The 21,059-nt window shown below is 41.2% G+C and overlaps 1 protein-coding gene across 2 annotated transcripts; it reads right to left on the bottom strand.

The window, feature by feature from the left end:
* Nucleotides 1-412: 412 nt before the first annotated feature.
* On the bottom strand, nucleotides 413-19,760 carry mnta (MAX network transcriptional repressor a). 2 transcript variants are annotated; one of them, XM_059331800.1, is made up of 6 exons: nucleotides 19,279-19,760; nucleotides 13,488-14,073; nucleotides 12,815-12,856; nucleotides 12,414-12,525; nucleotides 3,635-3,827; nucleotides 413-3,030 (listed from the first exon to the last, which is right to left on the bottom strand). In XM_059331800.1, exons 1-6 carry the CDS (start codon nucleotides 19,349-19,351, stop codon nucleotides 2,228-2,230), a joined length of 1,809 nt encoding a protein of 602 aa, XP_059187783.1. In that variant the 5' UTR covers nucleotides 19,352-19,760; the 3' UTR covers nucleotides 413-2,227. The 2 variants fall into 2 exon arrangements, with proteins under 2 accessions (XP_059187783.1, XP_059187784.1); XM_059331801.1 differs by lacking the exon at nucleotides 12,815-12,856.
* Nucleotides 19,761-21,059: the final 1,299 nt, after the last annotated feature.

The raw sequence follows: 21,059 nt of genomic DNA, 5'->3' as shown, positions 1-21,059 counted from the left end.
TCTCCATAGGGAAAACACACAAGTGTATTGTTGCTTCTTCAAGTATCTGAATCCCTGTTCGTTTTTTCTTCACATTTTGTTTTGCTACAATATGATTTCAGTACGATTTGTTCAGGATCATTTGCATAAAATATGAGGGTGAAAAAAAATCATTACTTCATTTTTACAATCAATTAGTTAAAAACTAAACTAAAAATTCCCTGCTTTAATCATATTGCATCAGAACAAAATAAAAATCAATAACGGGGTGAATACTTTCCAAAGTGGCCGAATGTGGTATCAACGCGGGAAGAGGTTTGTGTAGTCATTACCCCGATACACAGCACTATACATGGTCCCAGAAAAAACAACTATATTATCAAATTTACACTGAACAGAAAAAAGGTCTCCAGATGAAACAAGCAACAGTATATCTTAAAATACAAAATCAGTTTTAAATGTTACTTTACATACAGGTGATACTTTAATAAAGTAATCGCATTTTTATTTTTTTTTATTTAAAAAAAAGGGCTTAACTTCCGATGAGTGCACTATTCCACATCCTTTCACAGATCAGTACATTCAGATTAAATAAGGAGAGCACAGCGTGTTGCTGTTCTAGCAAGTGCTACGTTAAACTGCTGCTCGTTGAGACTAATAGAAATGCTCACAGTGCTAGCTTTGGAAAAAGGATAGTCATGAAAACACACATTGATTGGATTCATGTTAATTGTTAAATCTCTTAACCGATCCCGACCCAAAGTTATGGATGACAGAGCTTCGACTCTGACCCACAATCTTACATTCCTACTGCAACGTGTTGAAGTCCCTAAAGCTCACCAGACAGACCTGCTATGCCTCCTTGCTTTCACGATTATCACTAATTAACACACACATGCATTCACAGCATACAAACACAGATCCTACAACCATTTGTCCTGCATGAAAACACACTTTACTACATGTCATGGACCTTTATGTATTCACATTCAACCCAACTCCCTTCACCATCTGGAATCTGAGTTTGTATTTAAACGGCTGTCTGTGGTGGCGTTTACATTTAGAGGGCATGTAGACCTGATTCTATTTGGCAAAGATATTTTTTTAATTGTATTAGCAGCTGTGACAAAAACATAATTATATCCTAAAGCTAAAACTTATACTTGTCCTCAGTGTGTTTGAAGGACAGATATTAGAGATAAGTAACAATTTGAGTGTCCCACACTAAGAACCAACCCCTGATAAAACTGAATATTCTTCTACTTTACGTGGCTGTAGTTTGAATTATATCAGATTGTATTTTTAACGTTGCAGGGACACTGAACACAATCAGCCAGCAGGTGGCGCTATTGCTGTACGCACCATCACAGAGGAATGCAGCTCCTGATCTGGAGCTGCAGTTCAGTCCGCGATCTTGTTCCAGCCCTGCAGCATGTGTCTCTGCTGGAGAGGAGGAGCTCCTCTAGATCACATTCCCAGTGTGCTGGTTATGGCGGGTCGAGCACTCTAATCTGTCACAGCCATCAAAACCCAATGTAGCCTCTCGAGTACATGATCTACTATTAGTTAATCCACAGTGGTCACACTGATGGAGCAGGGCGTCGAGCCACCTGCCAGTACCTGCATGAAGGCTGCAACAGGGTGCCGACACGGACGCTGTATATGAAGCCGTTTCTGTAAAGCTCCTGTGAAAATGACTACTGCTCCATTATCTGCAACAAGGGATGACATCAGAGGGTCTTACATCTGCCTAATGCATTTCTGCACCAGTGTTGGGTGCAACATGTTGCAAAGTAACACGGAGTACATTTCTTTTTTTTGTAACGAGTTTTGCAATTCATGTAGTTATATAATTATGCTTTCTAATATGCAATCCATTACGCCGTTACTGTATTGCCCTGTTCCTTTGTTGCCACAAAAATGCATTATTTGTGATTCTTCGCTGCGTACTCGTGAAAGTTTTCGTCACACCGATTGCCGCACACACACTCAACATGATGACTATCAACCATATCCTAAAATTAGGATCAAGATATCAGGACACTGGGGTGGACTCGTATTAAAAGAGGTTTTGTTGTAGGAATGTTCCCGGCGTTACGTCAGCTTCTGAATGTCAGTGACACTGTGGATCAGCGAGGTGTCTGGCTGCCCTCACTGCGGGCTCGTCGGTGGCCTGGTCGGAGCCCTGTGGTTCTCCCCTGTCGAGGGGCGTCTTCGTCTCCCAGCCTGGTGGTCCTGTTGGCAGTGTTCAGGCCAGCTTTAGAGTGCTGATGGGAAAGGAGGGCATCACCATTGTCACTGGGTTGAGCACCGTCTGACCCACCAGCTGTGGGTGGTGGGCCACCATTTGGGTGCTCACTGCTGTCTGCTTGCCAACGATGGTGGCAGCTGGTTGGCTCGCCGCCGTGCCGTTCATGTGAGGGTGGGCGTGGTTCAGGGTGTGGGTGATGTGACCCACCACAGCCGACTGTGTGACGGCCACCTGCTGGGGGTAGAGGGTGGGTAGATGTGGGCTCAGGTGAGCCACCGGGTGCACGGTGATGTGGCCGATGGGTTGGTGGCCGGGGGCTAACTGGACAGTGCTGGTGGTGGTGGAGGGAGCCAGGTGGGCGATGTGTTTGGGAGCACCTCCTTGGATGACGTGGTTGACTGCTTGGATGACGGAGGGGTGAGACACCGAGGCGTGGGCGATAACTGTGGGGTGCAGGCTGGACGCAGTCACCATCTGTGTCTGGGTGGGGATCAGGGCCTGACTGGGAGTGGTGGGAGTGGTGGGAGTGCTGGAGGTTGTGAGCGTGGGTGCAGGCTTGGACACTGGCTGTGGAGGAGTCACTGTCAGCGGCTGCTGGTGAGTGACTTTGTGCTGGATGGAGATGTGTTGGGTGATGAAGGAGGTAGTGGTGGGTGTGGTGGGTGTCGGGGTCGGGGGCTGAGTGGGTGTTGCAGTCTTGTGCAGCTCAGGTTTCAGGGTTTGAGGCACCGTGGGTAAGGCAGTCTGAGCTCTCGGCGCAGTCTCATCTTCCATGTCATCGTCCATAATGTCTTCGCCTTCTGCAACACCAACAAATGAAATCATTTACTCAGTGATGACTTCATAAAACACTGCAATAACCACATTGCATCTGAGAATATCAACACCTCAATTCTTTTTAAAAAGGAAGTGGTTTTGGTGCTGTGGACCATGTTGAAGATCGGAACTGTTACAAATCAACATACTATTAATGTTTAATATATTCTTAACCCTCAAAAACCTAAAACCTACTGGCGGATTTTAAAAACCTTAAAAAAGTAATACATTTTTTTTTTTGGGGGGGGGATGCTTTGTCCTCGAGAGCAACTCATCTGAACAGTTACATGACAAAAATTCAGTAAAAAAAAAAGGCTGAACTGCAGGCTGTACACAGAGCAAATTGCGTTTTTTTTTACGGTGTTATACTGCACAAAAGACATATTTGAGTTCTCCCTACATCTAGCTATGATTGTGCTGTTTCCACAGAGCAGCAGACTTGTACATATCAGTAAAAAACGAGGCCACAGTGAATAAAATGTTACAGGAGCAAAAAACGCCCTGTAACTGCTCGGGGTTCAGAGGGTAAGGTTTTTAAAAGGGAATCTTATGTAGGCCTCCAGTAATCCGACCTGCCTGTCACTCTACCTGAGGCGGTGGAGGTGGAGGCCTGGTCCTCCTCCGGCTGCACCGTCTGTCGGAGGACTCGGTCGATCTCAATCACATCCATCCACTGGCTTAGATCGTTCTTCAGCTCTGCTAAACGCTGCTGCGTGGCGATCTTCTCTCTGGCCAGTCGCTCCATGTCATGCTCGTACTCCTTCTCTTTCCGCTTCAACGTCTAGAACCAGAGAAAGCAGAAGGTAGTTTATAATTCTACAACCTGATTATTTAAGACTTTTAAGAAGTTGATGGTGTGAGCTGCCACCACTAAACGTACACCTTGTTCCAGTTTACCAGACTCACAAATTACAGTGTAATACAGCACTAGAAAAAAAGAAATGGCTTTGTGAAGCTTTGCTTTTGTTGACACTGTGTCAGACAGGTGTTGATATAACTCCAAGCTAATGTTTGAGGCTTTGGCTGGTGGTTTGTATTAGACGCTTATATCAAAAGGCCATTAACATAATACAAAATTGACTTACTGTCACTAACCACAGCCTCAGAAACTAGACTGTGTCAACAAGGATAAGACTTTTTTGCAAGGATATTGGATTAGTTTATACAACACACTTTCTGCAGAAATTGAGGTCACCGTGCAGTGGTTCTTAATTACCTAAGTACATTTGCTCGAGTATTGTTGTTGAGAATAATTTTGATGCACTTGTACTTTACTTAAGTATTTTCATTTTATATAGAGCCTGACAGACATGGGATTTTTTTGAGACCGATACCAGTTTTAACAGAGAAATTAGTGTATATATATATATATATATAAATAGAAAATAAATAGCTAAAAAGAATAGTGTGTTTAGTAGTCAGTTGCTGATCATATAAATGAATAATTAATAAAGTAAAAAACAGAGGAGGGAGACCATCTTATTAATTCATGTATAAATCAAGTTAATTCAGCCTCCATTAACAACCGGTGGATTCCTAGAAAATGTTAAACCCCTGAAGAAAAATGGTGTCAACTTCTTGAAAACAACACATCGCACCAATAAATCTCAGTTGAAAACCAACATTTATGCTCATGCTGTTTTTACAGCTGGTCAATGAGACATAGGTTCAAGAAATAATTATTTAAAAATAAACCTGCGACCAGAGCCTCTGTGCAAGGAGCAAAATAAGAGAAGCACAAGGGAAGAAGGAGGTGGAAGAGGGAAGAAGGGAGGAGATGAGTATGGAAAGTAGGAGGTGCTTCCAGGCAGTGGCTCTCTGTGACCCAATTTCCCCCAGCCTGTCAGCTGACACTAGGCAAAACCAAACAAACTGAGCTGGACTTCCCTCTACATGGCACCAGGAGTTTAAAAAATTATGAAAACAAACTTCACACTGTGTAAGAATAATGTACAAAGAAATGTTACAACAACATAAACTAATTCCAAACTAAAAAGATAGCTGCTGGGTCAGGTAACAGGATTAGTGTTTTGAAATGTAACACTTCATATAATTTACTACAGGTCAACGTATCAGACCTTGTCCTCGAGGGGGAGATGAGGGAAATGACACTGTGTGAAATCTTTTACCAGCAACCTGATGAGTCAGGATCATAAAGCCGTTTCCCCAAAGGGTGGACTTCCTGTTAGTGTTCATGCTTCCGTGTATCTGTGTGTGTGTGAGGGTGCAGTGCATGTTCTGTTGCGGGAGAAAAGGGCATCTGTATGTGTGTTTAGTGTTGTGGCTAACTGTTGCTGTATGTTGAAAGGTTTCTATTCAAGTGCAGTGTGCGTGTGCATCCACAGTACAGGATACATAAATAGCAAAGGGGGACAAAAGGCGGGCCTTGTGTAATTCAGCACCTGTCTCTAGTCCTTATCCAGGATTAGAACTGCACGGGCCAAGCAGTCTGTGCTTGGACTGCATCCCACTGGGGTTCTTTTCAGTCCCTTAAACATCCAAATTCAAACTCAGGAACTCCTGTTCAAATATTTGTTTGGCTGAAGAAAGCCATTAGAAGAACACGAATCACAATTATATCCACATAAATGAGCCGTTTGATTTGGTTATTAAGGTGAAGAAGTCAACGTAAAATTAAATTATCGATCAAAAATGATCCATACTGAGCGGCTGACATTTACATAGTGTGCAAACTATAATATAAGCCATTTATCAGTCCCACTCCAGGCATGTTTTAAAACACTGATTAATATTTTGTTTAACATGGTTTTCCCACCTAAAATGTAGGAGTCTGTTATGAACCAAAGTCAACGAAAAGAAGGGATATCAGAATGGTAGGTGTAGCTAGCAGCGTGTTGGCCTGTAACTAGCAGTGGCTGACATTGTCAGTGGTTGTGAAACATACAATAATATCTGCTAAGATGTTGTAGTGTGTTTTTTTTTGGCTTCTCATTGGCTTTTAAAGCGGTGATATTGAACGTTGTGGTGATACCGAAAAGTGCTGACATCTCCTGAAGTGGAGGGATGTTAAAACACCTCTCTAGAGACAAACGTCACACAGATACAAGTCAGTATAGAAGTGAGACATTTTGGGGTCATAAACATGAGAAAAACATTTATGGAGGGGATCTTTAAGTTCTGGTTTCAAAATATCAACAAATATCGAATTAGAATATAACATGTTTTCACTCAACATTGTTAAAGACAAACCAGCAGGAAACACTGCTGCCTGCTATGCATCTTATTATTTTTGAAAGTGGTCGAATGTTTCTGAAAACCACAAGAATTCAAGTACTGCATTATTTCTCAGTCACACACACACACACACAAACAAAGTGGAGAGAAAGACGCATCATTCCTCCATGATGAATGAATAACGTGTTAAACTTCAGATGATGAGCCATCAAAAGCCTCTGTCCGTCAAGAAGAGCTGCTGATGTTGGTACTTCAGTCTCACAGTATCCTTAATCTCAACACGATGATGTACCGAAATGCCCTCATATCTGGTTGTCATGGAAACAGACAAAAACCTCATAAGGTTTCCTCGGTAACTCAAATGACCATGTACACCTTCATGTGCCAAAGGTGCTAACATTACTATTTTCCTGTGACAGTGTCACCATGTAAAGATTTCTTTCACACCTGGCTTGGTGTAATAATTTAAATCGATAACTCGCACGCATCTCAAAGGCAGCATCTACCTCGAATAAGAGCGTCAGCAGGGCAGAACAAAATGGTATAAAGAGCGTACAGAAAATGTGACACGTGGACAGAGAGAGCTGGCTGCCTCCCTTTTACTCTCATGTATTAGCAGGCAGCTTTATGTGCGCAGCACCACAACTGTGCATGCCACAAACTATGACTCATGGAGCCGAGACCCACTGAACTCTCCTCGCTACAGTACTGATCGAGGACAGAGCTCTTTACAAACAGCTAGCCTGAGATTAAACCTGAAAACCCAGTCTGCTGCAGATGGATCCCACATGACTTCATCACCCTGTTAATCGTGTCACCAGGTTGGTAGGACACAAGGTGCCAAGTACCTTTTGTCTCTTTGCACATGGCCGCACCCCTCCTCAGGGCCTTGTTTGCATGTGAAAACGAGTTCTGTACAAGGATAGGCTGCATTATGTGTGTATGCGCGCATGTGTGTGTGTGGGGAAGGTAAACACTGCTCGAGCGCTGTCACAAGCAATGCGAGTGCAGAGCACATGGCCTCACAGAGAACAGGAGAGGGAGGGAGGGCGGCAGATAGCGGGGGATTGAAAGAGAGCAATACAAGCTGTACTCACTGACTCACTTTTGCAGCAGACGGCACAAGGCTGGGCTTTCTTAAAGGGCCAGGAGCACAGGAGGCCACGTTGCAGACATGCTGCTCAGCCTGGATGACTGATCAGGCGTCTGCACAGAGGTCTTGTGACAGGGTGGTAACCATAAACCCTTGTCTCACTCTGCCTTCAAGCTGCAGCAGAGTACTTCACGTGGTGCCTCGCTTTACAATAAAAAGCTTTCTGGGGAAAAAAAAAAAAAATCCTACTTTTGCACACCACTCCTTGTGTGCAAGCTTGTGCCGGTCATAACTGACCTAATTACCTCATCGTGGCTAAGGACCGGTCGATAGTCCAGACCATGCTCCAGTGCTGTCAAAGACAACAAAACTGCACTCCACCTATACAGATATGTACTTACTGTATAAAACAAGTGTAGGAGACAACCCTGATGATAAAGATTTTTTTTTCCATAGAAAATTCTTATTTTACCTCAAGATAAATACATGCTTATGTGCCACGGCAACAATTTCTCTGTAGACTTGGCTCAAATATACCATAAAAGAAGAGAGTTTCACACAGACTAAGCTGAGATAAGCATGAACGGTTTGTAGCAAAGAAACAAAAAGACGAAGAAACAACAATTGTTACACTATTTGATCAGTCAATCTACAGAAACATGACTGCCAAATATTTTTGAAAAATCGATCAATTGTTGAAAATTTTCCATTCTCTCTGTACTGAATTTTTGGGGTTTGGAGAAACAAAACAAATCACCTGGACTTTATGAAATCACCATGGATATTTTTCACTATTTTCTGACATTTTATAGACGAAATGATTCATTGGGAATAATAACATCAGAAGATTAATACAAAAATGAAATAAACAGCTGACAAAAAAAACCTTAAAAGATTAAACAGCAATGACTTAGACTGCCATAGAAGACTGATCATTTTTAATGTTTAAGTCTGCATGAATAATAAATGTCAAAGCAATCAGTGTTTTGTTTTAATGCAGGGCTTCTAAGGAAATGTGCCATTATGTGCAGTTAAATGTAATTTACTTACAATGCTTCAACTGACACATTAACTATAAATCAGAAATGCAACTGCTTCATGCGAGTTGAATTTAGTCTTCATTTTGTTTCAGGATTGTATTTCCTGTCTGTTGTGTTTTATTTCTATTCAAAATGTAACTGGTGTGCTGTCTTGTCCCTCGGAAAACAGGTTTCCATTTGAAGGGATTCCCGGGTAAATTGAAGTTTAATAAAATTAAAACACACTAGAACACATCCACCTTCCTCCACCTCTAAAGTCAGACTTTCCCCACCAGATGGCACAACACGTTTCAAACTGGCATTCAGCGATACGCAGTGCAGGAACAAGTTCAGTCAGCTTTGAGGGGGAAACGAAGCGAGAGCGGAGTAAACCGAGCCTTGTGTTTACCGCTCCATGTTCCCTCCCTGCTGCTGGCAGCTAAGCCTGGTGGTACGGCGGGGGCCCAGCACGGGGGGGTGACGTCACGCGGCTCAGGCTAGCCATGTGCTTGCTGCTCATGTGGCCTTAAAAGCTCAGAGAGGCAGGATGGAGGGAAGAAGGGAGGGGGGAGCAGAGAGGAGGAGCTCTAATGCATCAAGGCTTATTTTACAGCCTCTGCAGCACCACTACAGGCTCACAGGAAAGCCTTCAGGAACAAGATGTAATACATTTAGAGAAAAAAAACAACCGTTAATGCTCTGGTACACACAGTCGTAAAGCGAAATAATCTATCTGCATGTGAGGTTTCTAGTTAGTTGCTGAGTCATTTGGATGTGGAATGAAATGTGGAAGTGAAACTTTAACAGCGTCGATGTTCGTCATGCCGGTGACTTTCTGTCGAGAACTGATAAAACTGCAAAAAAGAAATTTCCAAGCTCACTCTTAGTCTAACAGACAAGATAAATCAAACGAAATGTGATGCTTAGCCAAAAGCCTCTCCTGAGCTCAATGTTTTTGTGTGCAGGCTGCTTTTCTGCTGCCAGCTCAGAGGGGGCAAGGACAGGGGCGGGGAGGGGAGGGGAGGGGAGGTGTATGCAGGCAGGACATGCTTCTGTACTACCCATGCCAAGATGACAGTGTGTACACGTGTTTTGTTTTGGCTTCCCATCACCTTAACTTCCCCACATTTACTCCACCCCTCTAAAACAAAACAGCACCAGCCAGGCCAATGAAAAAATCTGCACAAGTAAACAGCAGCTAAACTGTTCTGACCTACAACCGAGAAACTGTTAGAGCATGTGGTAATATACTTATATATATATATAAATAAATACACACATACACAGGAAACTACATGTTAAAAGCACCTGTCAGTTAAGGCTAAGAATTGACCTTTAATTTTGGTAGAAAATTAATTAATGGGATACGTTAACAAGTGTGTCTAGCGAGACATGATGAGGTTGTAACAGTTTTTGCAGAAAGCAAGGATCAGCTTGGATCATTTTATTCAGTCTATCTGCTCTGAACGTATCCCTTGTCCAGCTCAGCTGTTGACTGGAGGAAAGTAGAGGCAGGTCAGTCTGCCAGTCGAACACAGCGCTCTTAACACCGTGTTGCTTAATCACACAGAGAGGGGGCAGAGGGAGGGAGACTGGGTGACGGGCTCTGCACCCACGCTGTCCTAGTTTCCCTCAGTATCCATGCGCAGAGAGGAACAACCAGACTGCTGCTTCTGAGAGCATCAAATCAGCACAGCAGCACACTGTCCTCCTCAAATTTACATTAGTAAAGCTGCACCACAGTTATATAATGAGAAATATGAACACTGCATGGCTGGTTCTTTCATAAAGGCCTTTAAAGCTCATAACCAAGAGGGGCTGTCAATGTGCACACCAAACATTACAGATCACTATAATCAAATAAGTACCTAATTATTCTGTACACCTTACATGGAAACCCCAGTCATCACTAGATCAATTAAATTACAATTAAACTGTGCTGCTAATTAGCTTACATACAACTCCACCAATTGCACCTGGATAATGTTTTTACAATAATTACAACACAAAAACATGATCGCCATTCCTAAATTGCAACACCCAATAGTTTCCTCAATAATTACACAGACATGACTGGCTACCAGGCTGCCATATATTATTCTATATTACATATTTTTGCAAAAAAATAATGTAAAATATATCTTCCAGTGTTTCCGATATTCATTCTGCAGCAGGACAGCATGAGTTCATGCATGAGTGTCTGTGGATAGTAGCGTCTGTAATAACAGCAGGGTAGTCGAGTGTCTGTTATCTAAGCTTTTAAAGTCAGTTGAACAGGTGATTAACGCCATATTTCACCAATCCACCTGTCGATGGGGATTCAGCACTGGGCTCTAACCTCTTCACCTGCTCACTGAGGGAATCCTGGTTAGTTTCTTTTCCTCCGCTCAGTAATACGTGACACTATGAAACATGTAGTTATTTAACCTGAGGTGCAGACATCATTGTTGGTATCATACTGTTTATAAGAAGCGCTCTGAAGTGAATGACACGCTCACATGCTGATCGATTCTGTGTTCTCGTGTTAGAACAGAGAATATATGTGATAATATACGTATATGTGATGCTGTTTCTGAAAGTAACGTTGAAGTCAACAAGGCACTGAACACCTGATGCCAACTTGGACCTATAGGTGAACTTGTGTCTCACATTTAAAACTGCCACCCTACAGTATCTATCTATAGGAGAAGAAGAAAAATGACCCACAGTAAACACTGGGATATGCACATTAGCACATTCACTCTGAAAGAGTTAAACTAGGCCAGTGGTGAACCTTTGCACCAGCTGTTTACAACCATGATACTCACACAGAGAGAGCCTGACGCAAACACATGGTGAGTCACTTGCGGGCATGGCACATATTCTTAATATTAAACAGAGTCGAATGAGGAAGTGCAAGAGATTTGAGTAAAGAAGGATCCATTTATAGAAATGAAAAAGGCACCAAATGCAAGAAAAAGAATCAAGCTGATCAGACTTGGACAGGCAAAGACGACATTTAAAGCATTTAAAGCTACAAGAAGTTCTTAACTGGTTATGAAACAGCCTGGAGTTAATACTGTTGCCTCTATATGACCTACATAAGTAAACAAGACCATCAGTGAGAAGACGGGCCATTTCTATGTAGTAATTAGTAATGCCTCTCACTGGTTCTGATTTCCTGCAAAATCAGATGAAATTATTTACACCATGCAGGCCTCAAGAGCCTTTGTTTACATTTTCCAAGGCAAGGTTTCATAGTGAGGAGTACATTAGCCAGTCAAAAGAAAAAAGATAGACAGTGATAGAGCACAGGCAAAAGCATGAATCAACATTGGTTGGTCATTCAACAGATTGCGGGATTTGAAAGGATTCTAAACTGATCCTGAACTGGCCCTCTTCCTCCTAGACAGGATGTGTCCAGTGCATGGAGTTATAGGTCATGGTGGACATTGGACATTAGTGTATTACAACTGGCTTTTAATGAACTATTTTTCGTCTGTCATTGTAAGGCTTCTTACAATGACGACATAATATTACAAGGAAATGTTGACAACTATAGTTTTCTAAAGAAATTGACTTACTGAGCAACCAAATCTGTTAGTCGTGGGCTTGAATGCAACCTTGGTGAATGAACACTTTCTCCAATAACACGCAATGTTTTTGAGAAAAGAAGTACAACATAAAGTAAATTAAAATGGCTTGGTGTAATAAAATACACCCATACATCACCATCTCTGAGCTTATGTTTATAATCCTGATAATTACAGTTGTGATCGTGCTTTTACTACAAAAGCTCACACAAATGCTCTGGCTCCTATTGCAGCATGACTTCAAAATAATGGGAGGCTCAATTGTTCAGTATTAATCATGAATACAAATCAAACAAGTCTTAGCAGGATTCACAAACATCTGATGAATGCAGCACACAGGCTGAAGCTCATTGGCTAATAACCGCGCAGTAAGTGGCTGGAATATTTTGTTGAACCATCTGATACAATAAAGGTCTGGTGTAGTGTAGAGTAGTGTAGTGTAGCTGTAGGGCTTTTTGGCAAACACGCCACCAGCAAACTTGTCTTACCTGAATGTATCTCAGCGCACTTCTCAGCACACTCAGATTGGAGGTCTTCTTCTCGTCTATGTTGGGGATGTTCTTTTTCAGCGTCTCAAAGCACTCCTTCAAGTGTGCTCGTCTGACAGACACAAAACATAGAGAGGGGATTTGAGACAGCAGGACGTGGAGGAGCCACACTATTTTAGCAACAGATGATTACCACAACAACATTTTTAATTAGTGTTCTTAACTTAAAAACATCAAGATTGGCATTAAAATTAAACAGCTACAAATAAGCAAAGGCACCAGTCAGTATCAGAGAAAACAAAGTATGTAACTAGAACACTATTATTTAAATGTAACAATACAAATAACCTCAGCTCGCGCTCTCTTTAAGGGAGGCCCTGTGGTACACAGGTTGAACCCACCTGTTTTTCTCAAGCTTGTTATGCACTTCTCTTGTGCCTGCCCTGTAAGAGCACAGATGAGAGCACAGTAAGAATTTGGCGTTTAAAAGGGCAATGTGACAAGAATAATCAAATCAACCAAAGAAGAGAACTTTCTATGATACCCATATCTAAAATGCATGATGAATATACTTTTAATGCCTCAAAATCTGCTTACAGCTCTGTATACCTGTAGTTATAAGCAGTGATTATAATGCGATTTAAATAGATTATAATGTATAACAACTATGAGAATTATAACACACAATGATCATTGCAAAAAATGTCAGTGACTTTATTATGTGTTACAATTACTGTTATAATTGACTATATACAGAGCTGTAAGACGATTATGAAGGATTATAAGTAGGTTAAGAATGCATTAGAGACATAGGCATCACAGAAAGTTATTTTTTTGCTAGCAGGGTCTTTTAGACAGGAAATATCAATAATGTAACAGCTTCATAAATTATACATTTTGCTTGTTTTTAAAATCATTACAAGACAAATCCTTTGAAGAGTTTGATGCGGCTGCAGGTCAAATATGCCTTCATAATTTTTACATTTTGATCGACAAAAAATTAACAGATAAATTAAAAACATGTCCACTTGCAGTCCTATTTAAATGATAGTGTAAACAAGTTAAGAGACCTACCCTCCAGGTCTCTTCTTGTCTAGCTGGCGGCCGTCATCAGGAGGACTCCCCCGGCTGACGGGGCCGTTCTGTAGAGGAGCCGGCTGGACCACAAGGCCCGTCTGAGGGAGGAGGGCGTGCTGCTGTGGGGGCGATACGATGGACCCGGGGTAACGCTGGACCAGCTGAGGGTGTGTCTGCTGCTGTAGTTTAGTGTTGTTAGTTTGAGCGATGAGTTGTGGGTGATGATGGTGGTTCTGTATCAGCTGCTTGTGGTTGGCGGTCAGCACAGAGCTGGGGTGGTCGGGTTTGGGCTGTGGAGAGCGTGGCAGGGTGGGTGCCGGCGGTGGAGCGGCTGGAGGGGACAGCGTGGCCACAGGTAGAGTGGGTGAGCCTGTCGGGTTGGGGGTGACCACAGGGATGGGGATGACGGTGATGGGCATGGAGGGGGGAGGCAGAGAGGGTGGGATGGGTGCCGGGCGGCACTCAGTGCGCAGCTCCTCTGCTTTTGAAACATTGTTGATGTGGATTGTTGAGTTATAGTTCACATCCAAGTGCTTCTGCTCTGCCAACTGCTCCAGACGCTGCTTTTCTTTCAGTTCATCCTCTGTGGAAGAAAGACAGAATAAATACCACGGAGCTCTCCTATACACACTTTAACTACTACAAATCAGAGCACAGAATTTGTTCAGTTATAGCGATACAAACAATAAAATAAACATTAAACAATAGTACTACGGCTTTGATTGAGTTATTTGGGGACATATATGAGAGGAAATACAGCAGGCCTATTTTCCGTGTGACTGGCATATACTGAATGTAAACCGACAATGGACAAAATAATTGACAAATCCTTGAAAAGTCCTTGGTGACAACACACACTTAAACCCCAAAGCCTATCATAAGAAACACAGGAAGAGAAAAATTCCAAATTCACTGATTCCAGCTTCTTAAATATAGATACTTTGTTGTGGTGCTGTAACAGTAAACTAAATAACTCTGAGTTATGGATGAAACAAGACGTCATCTTTAGCTTTTGGAGACACTGCTTGAAAGTTTTTGCATTTGACATTTTAGACACTAAATTGACAAAATAATGGACACATTAACTGACAATTAATATGATCATTAGTTGCAGCGAAACGTATAGGTGAAGACCATTTTGCCATAATTGAGCAACCCTGCTTCAGACATCCTTAAAGAAATTATATCATTTTGAAAGATAAACTGTGAAATATCTGTTAATTAGGAGAAACATCCAGCAGCTGAGGGTGTACTGATAAATGTGACAACCAATGGGACTTGCCTGGACACCTTTAAGAGAACATGAAAAGCGGGACAATATGTGCAGTATTGCAGTGTTCTGGCAACAAAAGAGGAGCTGAAATCAAAGCGCTTGATCCGCCTTTTAGCACCATCCAATGATATTCAAGACACACTCTCCATGATGTATGGATGCTGGAAAAAGAGGCTGTCCGGTTGCTATGGCAGCTGTGATGTTCAGTGATGAGATGTCAGGTACAAGTTGTTGTCACCAACAACATTATTATGAAGTGGACCAGGGTCACTGCAGCACTACACACACTTGTTCCTCCACTGCAGAACTAAAGATTCAGTGGAAGACTACACTGAAAACACCATAATACCAATGTTCAGGATTAGAGCCAATATTAAACTGTTGAACCGAAAACACCAAGACTCAATACTCACAAACTCATTATCAGTTCAACAGCACCAGAAACTATATCCTCTGAGAGGTGGGACCAACCCCTCTGAAACCCTTTTAACAGAAACACTTCATTTGAACTGCTATATTAGATTGCATTAGTTTAACTAGGTGTACCTAATAAACTGGCAACCAAGCCCACAGCACTAGCAGATGCCTGCCTCTGTAATCAATTATTTAGAGTCGAAATTGGGATATTCACTAATATTTCTACTTTGAAAATTGTACTATGTGTCTTCAACTGTTCATCTTTTGGGTTAGGGTGACCCTTTTGTAAAGAATTTTCTTTTTCCATGTGATGACACTGCTTAATATTTTCCCCTGTGTATAGGGAGTCCACCTCAAATTACAATCTTCTGTTTTTGTGTTTGTCTAGCAGTTAAGAGTTCAAGGTTCAGACACATTATAGCCCTACTTTTACAACAAACCTTTCACTGAGGCCTGGCTCAATTATTGTCAAACAGAAAGCTGCAAATTAGACAATATGTAAAGCAGATGCATGCATATGCATATTTATATATTCATTTTTGTTCATACAAAAATATTCATAAGACAGTGATGCAGCTTTTCAAACATGACCTACCCTTGTGAAAATCATGTGAAAAAGGAAGGAAAGAGGTCTAAATAGCTCTGGAGAGCCATTTAATGTTTTCAAATTTATCAGTCGATTGTGTAAAAAGATCCTTTATATGTCTGTTAAAGTGTTAGTAAAAGTAAGCAGAAAAGAACAAGATGTTCTGGTAAGTGTGCTGGCCAGCTTTCATAAGGTGTTGAATGTATGGTTATGAGACTGACAATTTAGTATTGTGTTGCAGAACACACAATTGATTGAGGTGTGCCGTTTCGGAGAGAATATTTATGAAGCACTCAGAAAAACAAGAGGATTTTCTATAGACATTATATAACTGCAGCACATAGAGAAACACTGGCCTACTTTTCTCCACACAGTGACCTGCTCTACAGTAGCAGAGAGGGAGGAGGCGGGAGAAAGGGGGAGGATTCTGCTCTCCCAATGCAGCATGGCGGGAGGAGCTGGAAGAGAGAAGGAGCAGGATCGCTCACTCTGAGCTTTTTTCATTATCCCAAATGTCTCAATAATGATCAAAGTTGGAAAATCTGCAGGCCTTTTCAGAATCTGGGCAAAAGGAATATCATTTTGTCTTTCAAACATACGTCTCTGCAATGGACAATGTCTGAATCAACTGCACAGTATAAGTACGAGGTGAACTTGTTTACTGCAGCACGCCTAAGCTGTCGTGATATCTTGTCATTCATGTGGAGAGACAGCAGTCCCATATATTGCGTGTTGAACCATTTTCAAGCCTGATACAAAGTATCAAACAGTAGAAACAAATCTGTTGGAAGTGATGTGAGGTCGAGTGATTGGTTAACAAGCTTTAAATGTGGTGGGAACACGTTATAGAATTGTTACTAATGCCCAAGTAGGGCAATTGACAGAGCAACTTAGGGCATGTAGAATTGGCAGTGTTGACAGATTACAGTCCATGTGTGAAGGGGGATTAATGGTTGTGGAAACTTTGCTTTACATGTGCTGCTAGTACAGTAGCAGCACATGTAAACACCACTTTCATGACTTTTTTTTTATGTCAAATGCGATCGCCAGAAGTAAAAATGCTACACTGTTAAGCTGTTAAGGAGCTACACAACAATCACATGACTTCTGTCACCACTACTAAGCTAACAATGAAGTTAATTGTCCAACAACCTCTGTAGATGCATAAAAGCTTCAAAATTCACAAGTGGGATATTTATGGATTTATTTTATGTAATTAAATAAATTGTTAAAATCTCTGAAGCTTGTGTTAATCACAGACCTTTTTATTTCAGCCTGTAAAAACCCATATCGCTGCGGCGAGGGAACCAGAAGTGCAAAAATGCTAATTAATTTCCAGGTTTTAGGACTCATTCCTGTGTTGCACTGCATTAATGTCATGGAGCAATGGTATTACATCTTTGGAAAACATTTGGCTTTTTTTTTTCATGAAATTCAATTACCAGTGACATGTTGATTCACATGCAACAGTATGTATATTGTATAATTTCCATTTAGTACAAAAGTGTATATTGTTGCCATATTATATAACCTGTAAAAAATATAATATCTTACATACTGGAATCAATTAGGGTTGAATCTGGCAATACGATATGTGCCATGATGCAGGAATTAAGATACACTATGTCACAATACTGTAAGCATATTTATATCTCAAATACACTTCTTTTTATACATCCATGGTGTAACCTCACCATACTTCCTGCCTCAGTTTATGTTGTAATATTGCTGTGTAAGGTCAAATGGCTGAAGAAATATTGCAACACAGCCCAAAATGAATCACAGTCTCATACAAATATTTGCATATAAACTATTAATTATTTGCATACAAACTATTAGTGCCACAGGAAGGAATTAATTCCTTAAACATGTTCACACATTTACACCTCACAACTTAACTGTATATCTTTGTTTTAGCCATCAGGCTGTTCTGTTTGCCTTGTCACAAAAATATTTCGCCTAAATCATCTCCTCATGACGCCAGCCACCTATGGTAAAATCGCCTACATCCTCAGTTGACCAGATCATGTGATTTTACCCCTTTAAGATAACGGCCTATGTCAAGTGTGTGACTTAAGCTGATTTATTATCCCTAAATCAAAGTAAAATGTGACTTTGTGATTTAAGATATGGTAACACTTTATTTTGAAGGTGTCATGAACATTAATGACACTTTGAAGTAACATTAATGCTCATGATACTTGTCATGTCATGTTTCTGACAGGCTTGTGTGACTCTTATGTAGACACCTTAAAAATAAAGTGTTACCATATCTTGCTTAAGTCACAAAGGCATTTATTTCTCTCAAGTTACATGATTTACACACAGTGTTATTACTATGCCAATAGCCATCCTTTGTTACATCCTTTTTGAGTGAAATGATCAATAAATGTCATATGTTACACTTTTGGTGAAGTTTTTTGTGTTTCCTGCAAAACTTGAAAAAATGAGTTAGGCGATTATTTTAACAGGGTGACGAAATGTAGTACACATATTATTTAGAGGAGGTGGTCAGGTATTTTCCCAGACTGTCTATCGTAGTGACTCTTCTTCTCCATAAACAACCTTTGGGAGGGGTAGCCCAGCACGCACGTGGTGAATGGGGCGGGGCCAGTCCCTGCTGCTAACACATGGGGGCGTGGCTGGTTGGTACACGTCATCGACAGACACCCAAAGCTCTCCACGAGCGACTGAGGCCAGGGAGTTTGTTTTTTTTGTTGTTGTTTTTCTTACAAGACACAAACAATAAGACTGAAACATGCATGTACACGGTGCCACATAACTACAACACTTCACGTTTTTTAATAAGCGGGGATGATTGAGGAGCACAGATGCATGTAGGGGAAGCCTGTAAGCCAGAGTCACTTGATCCCCGGCGGACCATGTCAGGTCATTATGTAAAACGAGCTTGGCATTCCCGTCGCCACCGCCCTTTATCAGCGCATGTTTGGGTTATTTGATTTTAAATGTCTCGACGCAGAGCGAGCAGAAAATACTGACAAGCAAAAAGGGAAAGGGGAACGGATCCGACAACTTTACAGTGATGCCGCTGTGCAGCCTACCATTGTAACAACCCTGTCTATGCAGCAGGTTTCAATGCAGTAACCCCTCATACTGCAGCACACCATGAATGTTTATTAGCCACTATTTGGGAGCACTTTGATTCAGGTTAGGACAGAGACACACTGTTGCATGAACCAAAGCAAAAGGCAACAAAAATCTGAAACGCGTCTGCACACTAATAGCGAATATGAAAGTAAAACTAAAATGTCACACTGGAAAATATTCTCAATATTTTTGCTATATTTTATTGTTTAAGCAAACAGGCGGTGTGTACACTGAAATTAGACCATGAATGGCGTTGATAAGTCAGTATTAAACAGGGTTTGTTTTATTACTCAGGAACTAAATCCTTCAGAGACACGTTACGGTTGAATATTTTACAATTAAAATGTAATAGTTAACACTGTTGCCAAACCATAAACTATATTTCTAATAAAATACCAACTTACCACGTGCTTTCTGTTGTTGCTGGGCTTGCAATTCCAAAAACTTGGCTGCTTCCAGAAGCGTTTCGATGCTCATTTCTGTCCACTTACAAAGACTGTGGCTTATTTTCTTTGAAAGACAAAAGGCGATAAAGCGACTGCACTATGCGCCCGAGTACTACAGGGAGAGGTTCCCAGTCTAAAACTGGAGAAAAGGGTAATCGGATACCCCCTCGGTAGAAACTCTACCACTTACGTAGAAGAGTTACAAACAAGATGGCGCTCAAAGTAGTAGGAACAAATAAGGTTTGTGAATCACGCACCGTTTGTAACCGCCCACAGACAGGCACACTCCCTCCCATGCACATAACGCAGAAAACTACAAAACCAGGACACAATAATCTGGATTGGACTATAACAAACCGTAATAAAGCCCCACTCATGAGCTGAGTCACGTCCATCACTGCTGTAAAACGGCCAGAAAGCGGCTAGCTGCAAGCTAAATGCTACCACGGTTGTCTAGCTGTCATGTGTCGCTTAGCAACCGCTTTAGCACAACGAGGAAGCAGGTAGAAACGGGTTATAATAACGTTATATCGTCACCCTGCTAAAATAGTCTCCTAACTCATTTTTTCAAGTTTTGCAGGAAACACAAAAAACTTCACCAAAAGCGTAACATATGACATTTATTGATCATTTCACTCAAAAAGGATGTAACAAAGGATGCTATTGGCATAGTAATAACACTGTGTGTAAATCATGTAACTTTTTTTCATTGCAATTTTTTTGAACATGCCTTTGTGACTTAAGCAAGATATGGTAACACTTTATTTTGAAGGTGTCTACATAAGAGTGACATGAGTGTGTCATAAACATGACATGGGATGTGTCATGAACATTAATGACACTTTGAAGTAACATTAATGCTCATGATACTTGTCATGTCATGTTTCTGACAAGCTTGTGACTCTTATGTTAAGTCATTTATTTCTCTTAAGTTACATAATTTACACACAGTGTTATTACTATACCAATAGCCATCCTTTTGTTACATCCTTTTTGAGTGAAATGATCAATAAATGTCATATGTTACACTTTTGGTGAAGTTTTCTGTGTTTCATGCAAAACTTGAAAAAATGAGTTAGGCGATTATTTTAACAGGGTGACGTGTTGTAAAACGGCCAAAAAGCGGCTAGCTGCAAGCTAAATGCTACCACGGTTGTCTAACTGTCATGTGTCGCTTAGCAACCGCTTTAGCACAACGAGGAAGCAGGTAGAAACGGTTTATAATAACGACTTGTGTGTAAATGTGTTACAAATATAACTCATGACTCACATAACACATACAGGCCTATTATTGAGGATATTATTATGGTTGTCCAGTGCCTGATGAAAACGTTACGAGGTTGACACTTGTCTCCGTAATTTCCGAGTCACCATGATTGCAGCACATTTACGTCTCATTGATGTGTTGCTCAACAGCCAACCAGCGCGAAGAACAACAAGGTATGGGTTTGCACACATGGAAACAAGCGATGTGTCTGTGCTGCATCTCTCCTGCTTTACAGGCGTTTATCGCTGTGATAATCAGTGGTGGAAGAAGTGTTCACATCCCATGCTTTGGTAAAAGTACTGTACCACACTGTGAAATTACTCAACTACAAGTAAAAGTCATGCATTCAAAATTTACTTCAGTGAAAGTGCAAAAGTATTAACATCAAAATGTACTTAAAGTATCAAAAGTAAAAACACTCATTATGCAGAATGGCCCCATGTATCCCATCATTGTATTATTAATTTTGATG

Source organism: Centropristis striata, chromosome 4 (assembly GCF_030273125.1).
Source record: "Centropristis striata isolate RG_2023a ecotype Rhode Island chromosome 4, C.striata_1.0, whole genome shotgun sequence".
NCBI classification, from domain to species: Eukaryota; Metazoa; Chordata; class Actinopteri; order Perciformes; family Serranidae; genus Centropristis; species Centropristis striata.
Note: the sequence above shows the minus strand (reverse complement) of the source record. Positions and strands in the feature narration are given on the sequence as shown.

Bases quoted from the DNA above. Each gene is read 5' to 3' on its own strand.
- mnta (XM_059331800.1), bottom strand. From the start codon at position 19,351: ATGAGCATCGAAACGCTTCTGGAAGCAGCCAAGTTTTTGGAATTGCAA. The intron at 12,857-13,487 runs GTAGGTCTCTTA...GTGCTCTTACAG, and splicing joins GACAAGAAGAGACCTGGAGG to GGCAGGCACAAGAGAAGTGC. The intron at 3,031-3,634 runs GTAGAGTGACAG...TTGGTGTTGCAG, and splicing joins CTCCACCTCCACCGCCTCAG to AAGGCGAAGACATTATGGAC.